Below are 19,484 nucleotides of genomic sequence, written 5' to 3' on the forward strand. Positions count from 1 at the left end.
GTTCTTAGCTACTATTAAAAGTATTAATAAAATTGTTAGGTGATCTAAGCACTTAAAGCAAATATTTAGTTATAAGTCAACACTCTTGCTTATAGAGTTAAACACAGGTTTTATTTAAAAAGATTTTGTGAAAAAAATGTATTCTTATAAGGTACAATCTGTGACTGAGACATGTCTTATAAAATTTAAAACCTGGTATTTTTTCTAATTGATTTATTGTCATGAATCCACTACAGAAAGTAACTGTTGGTCATTTGATGGATTAATTCAATCAGTAAAGCATGTGAAAAATATGTAATTGCCTGTGGCTAATGCTAGGCACTGATAACTATAATGATACCCAACCAATCTTGAAATGCAACATTTATTTTAGTAGCTTTGTTACCTGGACAAGGGACAGTGCAGGTTTCCTCAAGTATCATCTTCTTATTACCATCTATAACAGGCTCTACTTCTCCACAGAATTCCTCATCTACTACTTTGCCAACATCTTCAATGGATCCATCAAAAACCACACAGGAAATGTTCCTCACTCGTGTTCCCTCTCCACATTGGGCATCCTGGGGAAGAAGGACATGCATGGATGCTGGGCTGAACAAAGTGACAGAAGACTAGATCTGAGCTACATATCACCCTGTTTTCTATTATTTTTTGCTTAACTACTTATTCATTCCAAGGGGGGGGGGGGGAGACATTGTTTTTTACTTCTGAAACAAACAAACAAACCAATTAACCAAAAAAAAAAAAAAAACAACCAAAAATTCTGCTGGCTGCTGCCACTGTTTCTTAAAGTACACTTATACTTTATTTATCTGTAGGACATTGTTGCATCTGTTGACAAGTATGAACTTTAAGAATACATCTTTAGTTTTTGTATAAGAGAAGTGGAAGAAAATTGTTTACAGTGTTATGAAGCAGGTATCTGAGCATATCACAAATATGCCTAGATATACAAGCTCCATACCTTCAAAGTCCTATATGGCTTTTACCTCTACTTTGCATGCAGACCATTGACCGTATTGCCATCGATAACAAGGTTTTACTGGACAGGGTTTGAATTGCTCCATCTGAGAAGGACAAGGCCTCCCATCACCCTGAAATGGTTGATTTATGGTCCTCCTTCTGATCATTTTTCCTGTAAATAAGAAACAGCAATATAACTAACAACAACGTAGTTAGACTGATTTATTCCTCAAGATGGTTCTATTTTGGTGAAAAGTGTTATGTTTGAATAAAGTAATTTCTTCCACATTTGATAAATTAGATTGTAAAGCAGATCTGTTGGCTCTTGTTTGTTATATGGATTTATATTTTCCAAGTCAGACACTTTATATTCTATCATTTGTTTGTACTGCAAGAAGTGCAGGAGGATGTCTGATTAGGATTTCAGATTGCTCCTGTAACAGCAAGCAAAAGTAGTAATTTTCTAGTTTAGAAGCCTGGGGAAAAATACTCTTTCTGAACATGACAATATGTTTGTGGCACTTCAGTGGAGATTCTGTCTCCTCTTCTGGAGTCTGCTGCTAGAAGAGACCAACATGTTCTGTTCTTCCCTGAGTTAATCCAGAATCATGTATCCCATGTTGTCTGATTCCAGCAACCAGGAACAGCTTGCAAATTTCCCTCACTGTCTGTCTGGATAACGTGACATGCAGATTTTGCAGGAGATGGAGGATTCTTCACTCAGGCCCAAAGAAAATACAAGAGGCTTATCCAACATTAATCTTCTCTTCAACGATGAGTAGCACACTTACCCAGCATTATTAAGATACAGGTTCTATTTCAAATACTTATATAAACAGAAAGAGGAAGACATTTTTATCCTTTTGGCAACTCTTTCTTCTTTCATCTTGCAGTGGACATTAGACCATTATGCTTCATTACAGAGAGGTCATGTGATATAACCAAAAAAATTGTTTTGTGCCAGAAGTAGTGGTAAAGTGGCTGATCTAGAGTTGGCACCTCTCAAAGGCTTTCATAAAACCAGTGCAGCTGTGGTATTTTAATCTATATATAGATAAATATATGAACCAAGTCTGAAATAAGATGTATATATTTAAATTTGTATACTGAGGCTTATAATAAACTAAGATTTACCTACATAACACCTGTGTTACCTGGCCAAAACAACTCATCTTGAATTCCAAATTTCAATCAGATGCATTTGGAATTGAACACCCTAATGATCATGACATGAATCTTTTGCTGAGACCAAGCTACACAAGCCACAATGCAGCAGCAGAACTATATAAATCTCCCAGACAGCCGTGTTCACTGCAGCTAGCTAGAAAGGTGTTTGCCAAGTGAAGCCTCATCATTCTTGGATTCACAGCTGCTCCAACTAAGATATCGCAGGAGAAAAAAGATTTTCTTGAAAGTACTGGAGAAAAAAAACAAACAGCAACGAGCAGAATTCTTACATACAGAATTCTTCCTCAACTTTATGGGCATTTGCATGGGTGCACAAAAGTGGTTCAGCTTTGTGGTCACTGGGTTTATTAGATGGCTATTACTTACTGAAAAACAGCGCTCACTCCCAACTTCCTGCCTAATACAAAAATTACAGCTTCAAGGCTTACATGTGAGGTTGCCATCATCTGTTAAAAACACCGAAAATTTGAAAGCTGTTTTACATTACTGTTTAAAATAAATTTTCTCACTTCTACAAATAAATTCTATACTTGGAAAGCAGAGGGATTTCAGATAGTGACCCACATTCACATTTTGTAAAAGCATAGCAGCAATAATTCTCATTCAGAAAAAAATCAGGCCAATTGTTCAGGTCTTGTATATAAACAGAAGCTTGTAAAGGAAAATCTGGCAACATATTTAAGTCTTCAATACAGCTGTTAGTTCAGTTCTCACTCTATAGGGATTATTTTGAAGATAGAATTGTAGATTATTTGAATGTAGAAGTGGTGCTTTGAGAGAAGGTCAAAGAACTGAAACATTATTACATTATTAGATACTGCAGTATCAAATTATTAACTGTTACCATTAAAAAATCCATAGGTCTTTCTCTTGGGATTCTGAGGTAGCCAGAGCTTTCAGACATTTTTGCCTAGACATTTTCCCTGTGGTACGCTCCCCAAGGAACACAAAAAGATGCAATATCCTTTTACTCTGAGCCCAGCAGTTGAAATTGGATTCCATACACTGCTAACCATCCAATATCTGTAGTGACATATTCCAGACATGATTACAGAATGAAGAGGCTTCATAGATGGGCTTCTACCCTTCTCTTTCAGTAGTTTGTATACCTTACTTACCTGGCAAAATGGTACTTTCAGGTCCTTATTCTGAGACATATCAATGCAAATAAATAACATGAGTTCCTCCATAATTAGAATGTGCCTTTGATTTTCTGATACAGTTTTGATTTAAAAAACTTAGATAGTGGTTAGCAACATTTTGGAAAAAACAAATTAATGGGATGACAGTGAAAGTAACTTGTCCCTTTGCCCTTGTTCTATTTTTAAAAATACGGAATTCTGCAGTGTGCAATTTTGTTGGTTTTAATTATTGTGTTGCTCTTCAAGTTTAGTTGTTCTAAATTCACCACTAACGAAATTTAAGAGGAAATCCCTTCCTCCTCTTCCTCCCTCACACCAGCTGAAAAATAAATATTCACATCAGTGTTTGGTTTTGTCTCAATATATCATTCTTCATATCTTATTTTGTTCCCAGAATCAGAAATTATTCTGGGCCAAATTCTCATTATCTTCAGTGAGTACAGTCTTACTGAAGCATATTATTTCCCTGAATAAGCTGATTTACAGAATCACAGAATCATTCAGGTTGGAAAAGACCCTTGGGATCATCGAGTCCAACCATCAGCCCTACTCTACAAAGTTCTCCCCTATATCATATCCCCCAACATCTCATCCAAATGACCCTTAAACACATCCAGGGATGGTGACTCCACCACCTCCCTGGGCAGCCTATTCCACTGTCTGACCACTCCTCCTGTGAAAAATTTTTTCCTAATGTCCAGCCTGAACCTCCCCTGTTGCAGTTTAAAGCCGTTCCCCCTTGTTCTGTCACTAATCACCTGTGAGAAGAGACCAGCACCAACCTCTCTACAATGTCCTTTCAGGTAGCTGTAGAGAGTGATGAGGTCTCCCCTCAGCCTTCTCTTCCTCAAACTAAACAGTCCCAGCTCCTTCAATCACTCCTCATAGGATCTGTTCTCCAGGCCCTTCACCAGCTTCGTCGCCCTCCTCTGCACTCGCTCCAGCCCCTCAATATCTCTCTTGTATTGAGGTGCCCAAAACTGGACACAATACTCCAGGTGTGGCCTCACCAGTGCAGAGTACAGGGGGACTATCACCTCCCTACTTCTGCTGGTCACACTATTTCTAATACAAGCCAGGATGCCGTTGGCTTTCTTGGCCACCTGGGCACACTGCCGGCTCATGTTTTTGTCAATTAGAACCCCCAGATCCTTCTCTTCCAGACAGCTCTCCAGCCACACCTCCCCAAGACTGTAGCCATGCAGGGGGTTGTTGTGGCCCAAGTGCAGGACCTGGCACTTGGCCTTGTTGAAGCTCATCCTGTTGACGTTGGCCCACCGATCCAATCTATCCAAGTCCCTCTGTAGTGCCTCCTTATCTTCATGCAGATCGACACTCCCACTTAACTTGGTGTCATCTGCGAATTTACTGATAATGCACTCTATGTCCTTATCAAGGTCATCAATAAAGATGTTGAACAGAAATGGTCCCAATATGGAGCCCTGAGGAACACCACTTGTGACCAGCCACCACCTGGGTTTAGCTTCATTGACCACCACTCTCTGGGACCATCCATCCAGCCAGTGGTTGACCCAGCAGACCATTCACTCATCCAGGACATGGGCAGCCAGTTTTTCTATGAGAATTCTACAGGGAACTGTGTCGAATGCTTTTCGAAAATCCAGGTAGACAATATCCACAGCTTTTCCCGTGAGATTTATCTCCCCATCACTCTCCCTAGCTAGCTACATTTTGTACTTCTGCAAAAAGAGGTATTATTGCTTTTATTAAAGAAGAAAAGAAAGAAAGAAAGAAAAAGCTCAGTCTTTAAAATATGCCAAAGGTACATACTGACCTGTAAGGCCACATGTTTGAGAGCACTCAGACCAAGGGGACCAGTCAGAGAGCTGACAGTTCACAGGACATTCCACCACACAGGATGTATTCATTTGCCATGTCTTCTCCAAACCAAGCTAAAAGAAAATATTCAATAGTCAGCAGGTAACACCTGGTCTGTGTCATTGGTGCAGGGTATGCATTTGGACACAGTGAATCTGAGACAACTAAAACTTTAAGCAAAGCATGAAGTCATTACTAAATAAAAAGTAAAGCAAGTAGGACGTTTAAAAATCTCACTTCAAGACATTCCTAATGCATATGCTGATTTTTAAATACATGCTTAAATCCTATTTTCATCAATTATTTTCTAAATTAGAGCTTATAAATGGAGGGCTTCATCTCTACAGTATTACTGTATACAATACTTAAAGGACAAAGTAATTTATGAAGTATCAATAAAGTATTTTGAAATAGGAGTATAAAAATACTGAACTATCAACAGCTATTAACAGCTGAATTCAAGTGATACTAGGAGCCAGGTTCAAAACTAACAAAAAAGGATGAACATGCATTGGATAGTCAGTTTATTTGTCAGAAGATGTTGCAGATACTAAAAATTTACAGGAGGATCAAGAGAAACTGAACAAGTTAATGGAGAAATCTGAAGGTCTAAACACACATTGGGCAAATGCAATTCAAGAGCTGAAATCAAGTGGAGGCTGCGAGAGGAATAGATAGAAATTTCTGTATGTCTGTTCTCCTTACTCTTTCTTGGGTATCTGTTTATGCTTCTTTCTTGTTTTTTTCCTAACATGGTGTGTAAGTTTATTATATATATTATGTTATGCATTCTGATGTATGCAAAAATATTGACATGACATTGACAAGGATTTGTTCTAAAACAAATATAGCTTTGCATATTTGCTTGTTTTTCTGAAAAGCTTTGCAAAAAGCTGAACACTCTAACAACCCTAAAGTAAAAGCTGCAAATGCTGGGGAAGTATGAGAGAAGGGGACATAGAAAATAGCCAGACACTTGTTTTCCCAAAAATACATTCTGTACTGAGCTCTTCTCTGGGCAGGAGTCAGCCTAGCACTAACAAATGATGGAACCCCCACAGGGAAGGAAGAGTTTTGTGGCCATGCTGGAAGATGGCACAGTGGCTACATGGTCCTTTGGTCTGATCCTGTAAAGCCATTGCTATGTTCTTATAAACTCCTATGCTCCAGATTTTCCCCATCCAAGGAAGAAAAGAGATATTCTCAGTAACACACATGAGAATATATTACACAAGATGCAATACAACTGATAGCAAAAATATTAGCAAGACAATAATAATCCCTGCAGCCTGCCCAACTTCAGAAGGAGTTAAAAGGATAAGTTGATTATAGTGTGTATGATACAAAACACAAAAGAAAATCAATCCTTCCAATATGAACAGATCTGCAGTTTCCCAGCATAAAAGACTGTCCTCTTCATTGGTCCTCTCCAGTGGAACTTGATCATCATTGAGGCCTGTCAGAATCACAGGAGGTTGTGGATATCTTTTAAGTAGATAAAATCCCCACATAGTTTAAAAAAAGATAAAAAAGCAAACTAGACATTTCAAAACTTATTAATTTTAACAACTGGAAAGGTTAATGACATAAAACCAGCAGTTAAGACTTTAAAAAGGAAATAAAACCACTATTTCCTACTAAATGCAAGCATAGAACAATAATTAGGCACAACATTAGCATGTCCTCCATAAATAAACCACTACAAGTACTGGAAATGTCTCAACCTGATAGATTCACCAAGACTTAAATTTGCATTTGCAGTACCATTTATTGAGACAAATGAGGTTTTAGACCTCTGTTCTGTTTTATAAATCAAAGAATGCGTTCTTGGCTTTTCTCTGTGGTACAGCATAACCTTGATTATCCAGCTATTGCACACAGACAACACCTGAAACCTTTGGATAATCTGAAGTTTGCATAATTAGGAAACTAGAGAACTGTCTTTAAAGTCCATATTTGGGTCAAATCTTCTGAGCAAAGGCTTTAAAGTGTGCTGAATTGATTCCTGCTAATTACAGAAACAAAACTGCTCTCTTTCAAGACTGGCCTTCTCAGCTGGACTTCGGCAGCTAGAAAAGGAAAAGCCCAAGAGAGATATTAAAGGTGAAGAGGAGAAAGCTGAAGGCCAGATTACCCACAGTGATCTGCCATTTGCATGCCTTAGATACTGAAGTGCAGCTGAAATAGATTTGGGGAACAATTGTCAGGCTGCAATTTGATATGAATCACATACTCTTTTCTCATCTCTCTCTTTCCTTCAGTTGGTGAACCACAATTCACCTTGAAGAGCTTAGAAAACATTTGGAAAAGTGTTCAGTAGCTCCCTTCCCTGAAAGAGCCTCTGTTCTGGATGAGTTGTGGTTTCTGATTTGAGAATGGCAAGTACCGGAGGAGCTACACTGAAAGCTACTGCTGAGCACCCTGTACTTCTGGTCACACACACCAGGGGCAGCGGGCTGCCAGATCAGCATGCTCTATAAACCCTGTGATCCACAAAAAGTATCTGTATTTGTTTATAGGAATGTTTGGCACTGCAGATTAACCTCTGCTGGAGGTTAATCATGTAATTTGACAAGCAGACTATCTGCCAATAAACCAGAAAAGTTTGCTTTCTAATGCAGACAAAACTGCTGGTTTCTAGGCTTTTCTGATCTTTAATTGAAGGTAAATGAATAAAAATAAGCCAATAAATATGAATATGACCAGGGCCATCTTGCTTTAGGTGATCTGATTTTCAAAGACTCAAGCAAAAGACAAGCTGAGTTCTTGTGATGTGCTAATTTTGTAGAGTTAGAGACCAAGTAATCCAGTATTACTTTGCCTTGAGAGTTTGAAGGGAACTATGTTAACATAACAAGGACTTGGAAATAAGCTCTAGAAATTGATTTATCCTGGCAGTAATCAGGATGACTGGCTAGCTTCTTTAGCTGATTGACTGAAACGCACAGGATCATATGAACGCATTAGGAAACCAGAGCACAGGGGCTCAGAAGAAATGTTTGTATTTAGCTATGCTGATGCTCATATCTGGAGATGGTGATAGTCAAAAGAAAATGTGAAGTTGGGGGTTTTTTGTACATGGCTTTTATTAGTTTCTTGAACCACATATTGTATAGGAACTCAGACATTGCAATCAGGCTTCTTCATTTCTTAGGGATCAAAATACGTTTTAACTATTCTGATCTCTCTTCTTTGCATATAACAAGAATCATAATTCTGTAAATGTATCTACACATATATTAAACAAAACTTTTGTTTTATTTACACATCTAGTATAAAGTTTTATGATAGTCCAGGGGAAATTCCATTAGCTAAGACACTCCAAAATTATTTCATCTTCCTCTTATCATCTACTTTTCTAACCACATGCACCTTATTTTGAACTTCACTTAATCTTTCTGCACTGCCCTTATAATACAAAAAACCCAGCAAAAATTCCCACCCTGAAGGATCATGTGATTAGATTAGTAAGAGGTACATAGTATGTATTCACATTTTGATAATTTCTTGAATATTCCCCTCTCATGACCCGGAAGGTCACAGAGTTGGCTTTCACATCTTCAGAGTGAAGGGTCTGGTTAGACCTGAACAGCTTGGCTTTCTTGTTAATCAGTTAACAGGTTTTACTCCTCACAGTTATTGGATCAGCCTTTGACCTTGTTGTACCACTGCTTACACATCCATAATTCAACAAATATTCTTAACAGTATGACTGGGGAGTGGACCAGAGCTTTCTACATGAAGATGTATCTCTATATGAGATATAATCTATAATCAAAAGGACAAATAAGACTGTATCACAGTGCTGATAAAGCCAGGACCTCACTGCAGGGATGTCTGTTGGCCAGCCAATTACAGCAATTAGCTTTTGAGATATTATCTTGTTGCCCTTATTATTTCTCTGAGTAATAAACTTTCATTTCTTAAATGCAGGAAAGCTCCAGAGCTTTTCTGCAATGAGATTTCAGTGTGAAATATAATCATTTGTTCTAAATGTTGCTCAAAATCTTTGGTTAACAATAGGAATAATTTCTTGGGTTTATGGTAAAAGAAATGTATTTCCGCTTAAAATTTAATAAAACATATTTTTTTCTATTGAAATATAGATGTGATATTTTATATCATGTCTTGGTATAAATTAATCAATATTGCAGTCTCTTGCCAAAAGACCGATTTTTTTTTTCCTTTTAATGCATTAAAACATTAACAAAATGCATTAATACATTCCCCTATTAACTTCACAGAAACTTTCTGGTAGGTAGCCAGATCCTGATTTTTTTCCTGAGACATAAATGATAAAATTATTAGATTTTATTATAAACCCAAGAGCTATCTGTGAAGGAGGAACCTGGGACAAACGCAGGGTGCCAGAGTCAGCTCAAACCTCCTGCCTTTGATAAGAACTTACAGGTTCAGGAATCTAGGATGTTAGAGAAGGTCAGCTACACCATTACAAAACTATACTCCAAAGTATGTGATGAGTTTCCTGACTCTCTCCACTTCTGATGAAACTCCTCTATGGGCACGTCCTGAAGAGCAGCTACTAGCCAAGGAAGGTCTAACAGAAAAGGTGTTGGTACCAAAGCTGCTGTGGAGACCACTTCACCTTAGTCCCCTATTGCAAGTGATTTTGTTTCTGATGTCAAGATGGTGGGGCAACAGCAGCTGAAACAAGTTCAGTTACTTCCCATCAGAAGAGCGTGTAGGATTGCCCTTAATGTAGCACTTGTGTTGTCTTCCCATTTGCCTTCACATTACTATCTCCATGCAATTGAAAACATTAAGAGCAACACACAAAATGTCAGAAAACCAGTGCTGCTAAATTTGAAGTTAGTTTGAACATTTCCAAAACAGCTCTTTCAAAATTTAAGGGCTCCTGACTGCTAATTAGTTCTCCATATATGCTCCTATTTAATATTGCATTCATGCTGCACATTTTTTCACACTAGCTTGGGTATCTTTTGCATTGCACAGCTGGATACAAGAAGTTAGCATTCAGCCCAGCTGCAGAATGGCACGTGAGAAATGTTTTCCAACACATTGAGTAAATGATTGATACTGGCAGCTGTCCAAGGCTCCATGCAGAAATTGTACCAAATTAGAAAGATGATTAGTGTTCTGATTAAGATTTATTATCTTTATTCTACTTTATTAATTATTGTTTCTAAGTCATTTCCTTCAGGACACAATAATTAGCATACATTCACGGAGGCACTTAAAAGTAACCGAAGGAAATTGTATAAAAATCACCATCAATGGCACAGTTCATTTCAGAGGTACTTAACAATCCATGAATAGAGTTTCAAAACATCTGGTGAAGATGGCTTACATGCCGTATTGCTCAGTTGGCTCAGCATTAATTAGCACCATTAGAAGGGAGCTTACTCACAGGTACCCACTCACCTCTTCACAGTACTTCAGGTCAACCGATTTGCCATCACTGCGAACACAATCGAGCATCCGTGTTTTGATACCATTACCACAGACAGCCTTCTCGCTGAGCTGACATGTGCTCCAGTCTGGAAATAAGGAATTCATTAGCGTAGCAGACATTTTAGGTAAAACTCATAATGATCCAATTTCCCACCTAATTCTAATTCTGATGGCCTAAAATAATCCTCAAAAGCACCTTCTACACATCCAAAGGCTTATGAAGCCCAGCTGCCACACATTTTTGGAAAAAGCGACTTTTACTGCAAATAGTCAGTGCCATGATGCCTTCCTAAAAAGTTTATATTTGGTTTCGTCTGCATGGATTTTGAGCAAATCACAAAATGGTAGGAGAAATACATTTCCTGGAATTACAGCATGCACACTTCACCCAAGTTGCAAAGCCTCCAGTAATATTTCATCTGGATCAAACAGCCTGAATCAGTTTTCAGAACAAGCTCCACATCTCCCTCCAGATAAGAACAGAAAGCTGAAAAATCTGTGCTGTAAGGTGAATGGAAGTAAGCCATAGTCCCAGGCTGTCACTAGAGCGTAACACCACAAATACCTGTCACATTGTAGTCATAGTGGTAGCAGTTTTTGTTCAAAGTGCAGACTTCCGTCTCAGTGGCAGCAGGACAAGATTTTCCATCATCTGGTTGTCTCAGAGATTCAGCTGACCTTTCACGGACACTACTTCCATTGCATGGCTTGAAAGGGAGATTGGAAACAGCTTTGATATTTCGGTGCCTTGATACCTTTTTTCATGCAACATTACAACAACCTTTCAAGTAATCCCTTCACAAAACACAAACGTAAAATAATGGGCTCATGCTGTTGTGTAAGAGAAACCATGTTTGTTATTTCAGAGAGAATTCAATCTGCTCTTTCACCTTGGTACCACCCAAGGTGAAATATCCTCTTAACTTGGAAACACCTCGATACTTTTCTAACTAGTTCATGTTTCAATACTAGTGTTTTGGAATTATTTCACTCATAAACTGGATATTGAAATGCTCACTTTCCAAATGCTACAATGTAGTGCACCAGATCCCAAACACTCAGAGGTCCTGAAACACTTTTTTATGTTTGGTTTGGGTTTTTTGAGATTTCTTTTAGAAATTCCTTAGAGGAAGAGGAGAGGAGACCCAAAATTATCTTTCTATGCTCAGTCTTGATCTACAGACTTTGCTCGTTCCAGGATAGTGACATCTTTAGTACAGTGACTGAACTGCTATGGAGAGGCTCACAGCTATACTCAAAGACAGACCCACAAGTCACTGCCAAAGCTATTCCACCACACAGAACCCACCCCACACTGAAGAATGACCACTGGAGACATTATATTTTGTGTTATGGAACAATTTCAATTAACGAAAAATACTGGCACGCTTTATTTGCAACCATCAACAACCCTAAAGGTGACAGTAAAGATAAATATTTACACATGTAATCCTGCTCAATTCAGCATCTTTGCACAATATGTCATGTATACATTTTTAAAGTATCCTCCTAATACTATATATGTTACACTTCAGTATACTTCTTACCAAAGAACATCGAGACCATGATCCCCATTCAGACATAACACAGTCCTCAGGACATGGTAACGTGCATTTTCTAGCACCAAGTGGCATCTCTTCAGGATCACATAGATAGTCCTCTACAGTGTCAGAAGGACCATCCACAGTGTTTAGCATGCACCTGGAAAAAAGAACTGCACATAAACTGCATTTGCCGTGGATTGCGTACAGTAACTGTGTTCCATAGTATTCTGAAGCATTTTAACATTTTGTCAGCACATAACAATCATGAAGTAATTGAAGTAACACAACTAAGTATTGACCTATCAATATCCAAGAAAATCTGAAGAGCTAAAACTAATCCTCGTTTTTACAGATGACAGCCATATAAAGAAACACACAGAATTTAGACAGTCCCTATGAGTGATTTGCCAAGAGCTTCTGGGCAGGTGATTTACTTGACATTACCTTACCTCTAAGCCAGAATAATGCAAATCATCTACAGTTTAGACATATTTTGTGCATGCTTCAACTGATAACTTTCAATCTAGAACTATTAAAACTTTTAAAATTTTATATTGTCAGTATTAATCCCTAATTTACATGGATACTTTTTAAATACCATTATATTAAAAGCAGATGGAGGCCTGGTTAAGATGAGAAACTAGTATGTTTAGCTTTGTAGAGCTGAAGATGACTGTCTTCATTCCACAGTGTTTCCAATGCTGTGGCATCTACTATTAACTTATCCCTTCCACCTGTCAGCAGAAGACCAACTAGTACATGGCTAGGATCATTCAAACTAAGAGGCTCGCATCTGTTTTTCAAAATTGCGAGAGAAAGTAGGAAGCCTTTCACACACAGAGAAATATTTGGAGTTTCTTCCATTTGACCACATTATTTTTTTTACAAATATCTTACTTTGTCAGACTAAACTAGTTTTTGAAACACTCTCTATTCTAATGTAAACACAAGAGATACAGCATGAGCATATATTAGCTGTGTGGAATTAGGACTTTAAAGGCATTATGTGATAATAAATGAAAAGTTAGATGTTTTTCGTTACAAAGGGCTGAAAACACTTTCTTTCTTCATCTTTGATGGTAGTGTTAAAATCTATATTTCAACATAAACACTGATTAATTTTGATTTTTCATATTGGAGGGGTTTTTAAGAGTATTCTTATGGGAATTTGTTTAGATGCTACTGTGTGAGAACAGTTATGCATAGCCTTTCTAACTTTGGTCAAGAAAATATAAAGACTGACCTTCTTGAAGTAAATGCTTACACTGAGGAAACAGTGCTATTGTGAACAAAATTCTATAAATGTGTCCGTTTCTAAGCTAAAGAGAACATTTAGCAGTTTACCATATACAGCTCTCATTTTGGACCTTCAAACTGAATTCACATTATGCTTTATTATTCAGAATTATAATCTCAAATTGTGTGTCGTTTTGTGGTTAGCTGTTAAAAAAACAACCTCCAGCCAACCCAAACTCCATGTACTCGTTTACTTGCTATTGTATCACACCATGTGAAACTAATTTTAATTAACCTTTGATTAGAGCTCTAGGATGATGAGCAAACACAGATGCCTAGATCAGGTTCAATAACCAACAGATTTATGGATTTTTCTATTTCACTTCATTCACTTTTGCCACTTTTTTGTGTAATAAGTGTAACTATTATTCCCAAGTGTGTAGTACTTAAAAGGGTCTTTAAAATCATAGTTTCATAGAGAAAGAGGACCATTTCACCTTTCAGAAAAGCACTAAAATCATAATGTTACAGTGTTTGTGGTAGTGTAAGTACAGTATACATTAGTTTATAAACTAGGAATTGAGGTCTATATCCATAATCAGTAGACAGAGCCACACTGCACTCACTGAAGCTATTCTGATTGACATCAGCCAGGGTTCTGGTCCAGTACACTATGGCTGGACTTAACACTATACATTACACAGAATTACATCAAATTAAATACAGCCATGACTGAAAGTGAGGTTCTCTAAAGTGAAGAAGGAGCAATACTGGTTTACCTGACTTTCCTTGTTTGAACACCTTCTCCACAGTTCTCTTTTAAGTCCACATTTGTCACCTTGCAGACGCTCCACGGCTCAGTAACCCATACGTACTGGCTGCAGTCACTGTGGCAGGGGACTACCTCATATACCTGGAACCCACATCGAGTGACAGTTTTGTTGCACACAAGTAAGACAAACATGCAACAGTGATCACGCAAAGAAAGGTTAATGCTCTTTTTGGTAAGAATAACAAATGTAAACTTGCTGATTTAGAGGCTGTAGTAGTAATACAGATAAAATACTTGATAGAAAACTACACAGAAATAACAAAAAGTGAGAAGCTAAGACATCTAATGACAGATTCCCTGGTTTTCACTGCCACTAAGCCCATGCTACGCCATTTCCACGAATAACATCAACACAACTAACATAAAACCTTACAGGCTAGCTCATGAACATACCTTTTAGAAAAATGCTGTCAAAACTCTGCTAAAACTTTACTTCTATTCTTCACATCTCTCCCCAACTATTCCGTCCCACTGTTATTATTTGTGGGGTTTTTGTATTTCTAAAGAGAGGTGTGCTCAAGGTAAATTATACCAATGTATAGCGTTTCACTTTATATTTCACTGTGGATACTTAAAATCACTCTAATATATTTGTGTACCAGCATCAGCATTATGTTTAGAATTGAATAAAATTTGAAATAGTATCTTATATAGTAATATAAGTTATATAGTACTTATATAGTAATATATAGTTACTTGTATAGTAATATAAGTGTTCTATATATTTTCTCAAACATACATTACAAATAAAGGACAGACAATGTAAACATTGGAGCACAATCAGGAAGCACAAGTTAATGTCATCTTTCTATATTAGAAACTCTTACCTGAGCCTGAAGAAAGTATTTTCATGAACCCGAAAGAAAACCAAAGATAAAAAGAAACAACGATTAGAGTGAAGCATAGGTATTTAAATGGCATTCATTTAGCTTTTATTGCAAACAATATTCTATGACTTCTGCCAAGCAAAAGGCATCCAATTTTTCCTCTTGGATCTCCCTTGCTGTCATGAGGTATTTTTGCAAGAAGTTTGCCCTTGGAAGAAAATAGAAGTTTATAAATCACAACTAGTGGGAAGAGACTGTAAATTGGCATCTCTTTTTTAGTCCCTAACATACAATGAAACTGTTTTCCCTTTTTGCCTATAATGAGCATCATTACAGTAGGGAACCCAGTTCCCTAAGACAAGAGAAAATCCTCAGTGGTTTTGGAGGGTACTGGACTTCTCTATTACTTTAAATTGTTCTGACAGCACTAAGTGCAATAGATTCAGGGGAATAAAAGGAATTGGCAGTTCTCATCCTTCCAAAGTTCCCAAGTCATTTATTGAGTATCTTAATTATGCATAGATTACTTAAAGCCCATTGCCTCAAAATTATCTTATATCAACTACCTTCACATATCATTCTGGGTATCAAGTCAGCACAACTAATGTTTCTAGACAATCTAAGACATTGTCTTAAATGAGTCCTTGATTTCTTTTCCGCAGCACTGCTTGGGTAAAATAAGAGGGCTGGTGGTTTGACAGTTTATCAGTTAACCTGCAACTTAATACCACCAGTCACAAAAAGGTAATGTCTTTGACAATGAATGCATAGAGAGTTTGATATATCACTCTGCAGCTGATCATCCCACACACAAGACGACCAGCATAGTCAGAATATTTGGTCTTTCTCTGAACTACATAAGCATTAACTCAGGCATTAAGATGGGTGGTGTAAATGCATGTTAAGGAAGGTACTGGACTCCATGCACAATTTATAGTCACATGAGAAGTGGCACTTTATTTATTCTTGTCCAGGATTTCTAAAATGAGAATAGGGAAACCTTAATTTAGAGAAATGTCTCTATATTTCTCACCCTGGTTGGCATAAGAAGAAATACATAAACCCCAGATATTCAACAGCCTTTCCAATAACATAAAAATTTGATATCTGTCCAGAAAGCCAAAGGAGTACTCTATAGTGCATTGCATGTGTTTAGTGGTGTTCTCCTAACCCTACTGGCATTTTTGTAACTATGACTGCAGTGCAAGGATATGCATAACACTGCAGTGCAAGGATATGCATAACACTGCAGTGCAAGTAACTATGACTGGTGGTGCAAGGATCACATACCCACCTGCTGGATAAGGGGGAAAATAATGCCTGGAGACAGTGAAGAGAGGGATGTCCTTATTTTCTCTAACAGTCTCAGATTAGTTTCTTCATTTGAAATCCTCTGAAGGCCATAGACATGATTTTACAATAAACTGATGCTATTAGTATTGTAATTATGAAGACTTTTAGACTAGTGAAGTGAGTACTGAGCAAGCTTCATTCACTTGGAATGTGGTTTGGGAGTCACCCTGGCATACATGGCTCAGGAGGAAAGACACTCAGTGAGACACGTAGCATTCACCTAGCATTCATCTAGCTCCCCTCCAAAATACATGTCAGCCCGGAGTGACATTGAACAACTTGCTCTTAAAACTTGACAAACATCTTAAGCTCTTTATTTCAATGTCTCACTAACCTTACTTTTAGAAAGTTTTTCCAAGGCTTAACCCAAATCTGCTTGCAGCAGTCTAAGCTTACTGCTTTTTATCCTATCCACGATGGGCATGGAAAATGGATTATTTCCTCCTTCTTTGCAATAGCCTTTTATGTACACGCTAGCAGAGTGCCAGCATCCTCCCTCCCATCTTCTCTTCCATGGGCTAGACAACATGTTGCAGTCTTTCTTCAGAGTTCATCATTCCTAGATCTCAGCTTACAGCATATCCCCTCTGTTAATTATCTTTCACATACTTGTGGGCACCTGAGACCCCGTCTAAACACTATGCTTTGTATTTATGCAAATAAGCATGTTACATATCTAAGCAATAAATACATAAATAAATTACATTTAATAACTAAAATAAATATTCTGAAGAATCATTAGTTTTCCATCTTAATAGATGGTGGATCACATTTAGATTAAATAATTAACTCAAAATTAGAATGCACATGTATTCCCTGCATGTTTCCAAATTGACAGTGAAGGCATTTAAAATTAAAAGATACAGCCTCTATATTCTTCGACATTCCTAACTTATCTGTAGAACTCCCTTGTCATGAAAGTACTATATTTCAATTTTATTTTTACAATAATTACATTTTGAATGATCTATTATTATTTAGCAAGTACCATGTAACATTGCAACAAAGCAAATTCGAGTCAAAGTACCAGTAGAGGGCAATAGTGTTGCATAAAAGTGGCTAACAGACCTCTAGCAAAATCACCTTTGATGCAGAAAAATACAAGCTTATTATGTACTACGTGAATATTAAGGAAGGAAAAAGACTTCTGTATAGACTATAATTTGCTTCTATTGAAACACATTCCTCCTAATTTAAAGCATATTTACATGTTGACCCAAATCCAGCAAGCCTCATTCTAGTTTGTATTTTGTTAAAGTAGATCACAAACTTAGTTTATTAGCTGCAGTTTAACACTTATTATTTTCTAAATTAGAACTAATTACATTCTCTAAAGTAGAAAATTAGATCAACAAGCCATTTCACTCTGTGCTAGCAAAATGTCAATGGGATAATATTAAGTACATGCATTTTTATTCAAATGTAAATTGACAGCACATTTTTTTTTAATCTTTGAATATTTAGAGAGGAGACCGTGTGGCTGTTTAACATGCCTCTGCAGACTAAATTAAATTCAACAGTAATATGAATATAAATCAACTCTGAAGAGCATAAGTTAATTGACAAGGAAGGTTTTTCTTTCTAAAACTCTCCAGGCAAATAGGAGCAAATAAGCTTCAGGGGTTTGACTTGGACTAGTGCTAAACTTGGTCCCAAAGACTAAATGCTCATTAGTGGTCAAAGCACTCCCAGTGTGCTCTTGGATTACATCTTCTGGCTTAGTTTCACTTGGAGAGGATCCAGACTGTGCAGTCAGACTGATCTGTATTGGAAAAACAAGTGTGGTTAGTGGGACAACTGGGAGATTGACTTCAGAGGTGCATTCCTGACTGGAACTGCAGTGCCAGGGCAAGTGTACCTGGAAGGTCAAGCTCCAGCTTGACTAAAACCCACTAAGGGTCACTGGGTTGATACTGTGTGAGTGTTTGAGAAGTTTCAATGTGTTTTCTGATCCAAGATGGTCAGGGAATGACACTAAGAATCTTACCAGTCTGAGCACCTGTAATGAGACATTTTAACCATTGTAAGAGAAGATCTTCAGAAACGTGGTCTTCACAATCCACATGTAAGAATGTTTTATTGTCTGCAATCTGCAGTTCAGACAATGTGCTGAGTTCCTGTAGATGAGGAAGTAATGAAGGCAGATCCTTTGCTGATTGAGGAAATATAAGCCAACACATGGTCCTCCTTCTACCTGCATCTGCCCCTTATGTTGAATAGTTTTTCTACATCAACAAACAATACAGCTAAAAGGGTTATCTGAGGTATGGAAAAAGCTATATCAATAACGTAAATATAAATCGAATTACCTGATTGACATGATCTAGCTTTGGACAGGGTCTTCCACCATTGTAGGGTTTTTCACGAAGCCATTTAGACCGAACCTTTACTCCACTCCCACAGGATTTACTACAGCGAGACCAGTTGGACCACTCACTGAGCTTGCAGTCTGAGGGACATGGAATAATACAGGCTTCCTCAATATAACCTGCATGAATGGAAAAGAAAGTGAAATCTCTTCAGCATGTCACTCTGCCACTTCTCCCTGAAGCCCTCGTCTACTTCATTTAAATTGTCCAAAGTTTGACTTGACAGGACTATGTGAATAGAGAGATTTCTTCATCATTAGGGCTAAATTAAATTCTGCAGAAAATTGACACATATAGCTGGGAGATTGTGTTAGAGTAGCAGCTGAGCATCCTCACTGCTATCTGATTAGGATTCACACTCACCAGATTTCAGCATTCAAACTTTCTGACAGCTACAGTGTAATTGACACTAAGCATCTCTTGGTTGCACCATTCTTACACTGTAAAAACAATATTATTTTTTCTAAGGAAAAAAGGTTTAATTAAAAGCCTGTATCAAGTAATTCAATTGCAGTTATACCTCAAAAATCCAACTGAATCAAAAGATATGCACCTTACCAGCCTGGAGCGAGGGAACTTAACACCTTGTGACCTTTCTAAGGCTAGAAAGAGAGAGTGGCCTGCCACATTAATGATCTGCCGATTAACAACCATCTGCCCCCAGTAGCACACTGAATAATTGCACTGAATGGAAAAGCAGATGTTTGGTTTGGATAAGTCATCAGTCCTGAGAGGTTGGAAAGGGGTACGACACGGTC

At 37.6% G+C, this 19,484-nt stretch overlaps 1 protein-coding gene across 1 annotated transcript in view; it reads right to left on the minus strand.

Annotated features, from left to right (window-relative positions):
* Positions 1-19,484, minus strand: part of THSD7A (thrombospondin type 1 domain containing 7A) — a 217,238-nt gene that overhangs the window by 15,522 nt on the left and 182,232 nt on the right. Inside the window, exons 15-23 of the mRNA XM_074836557.1 lie at positions 18,667-18,845; positions 15,005-15,010; positions 14,125-14,258; positions 12,113-12,266; positions 11,131-11,272; positions 10,536-10,651; positions 5,089-5,206; positions 990-1,135; positions 386-560 (exon numbers count right to left, since the gene is read on the minus strand). Of these exons, the coding sequence (XP_074692658.1) occupies positions 386-560; positions 990-1,135; positions 5,089-5,206; positions 10,536-10,651; positions 11,131-11,272; positions 12,113-12,266; positions 14,125-14,258; positions 15,005-15,010; positions 18,667-18,845 (1,170 nt within the window). The remainder of the gene's footprint in view (positions 1-385; positions 561-989; positions 1,136-5,088; positions 5,207-10,535; positions 10,652-11,130; positions 11,273-12,112; positions 12,267-14,124; positions 14,259-15,004; positions 15,011-18,666; positions 18,846-19,484) is intronic.

The sequence above is a fragment of the Strix aluco genome, chromosome 1 (genome assembly GCF_031877795.1).
Source record: "Strix aluco isolate bStrAlu1 chromosome 1, bStrAlu1.hap1, whole genome shotgun sequence".
Classification (NCBI taxonomy): domain Eukaryota; kingdom Metazoa; phylum Chordata; class Aves; order Strigiformes; family Strigidae; genus Strix; species Strix aluco.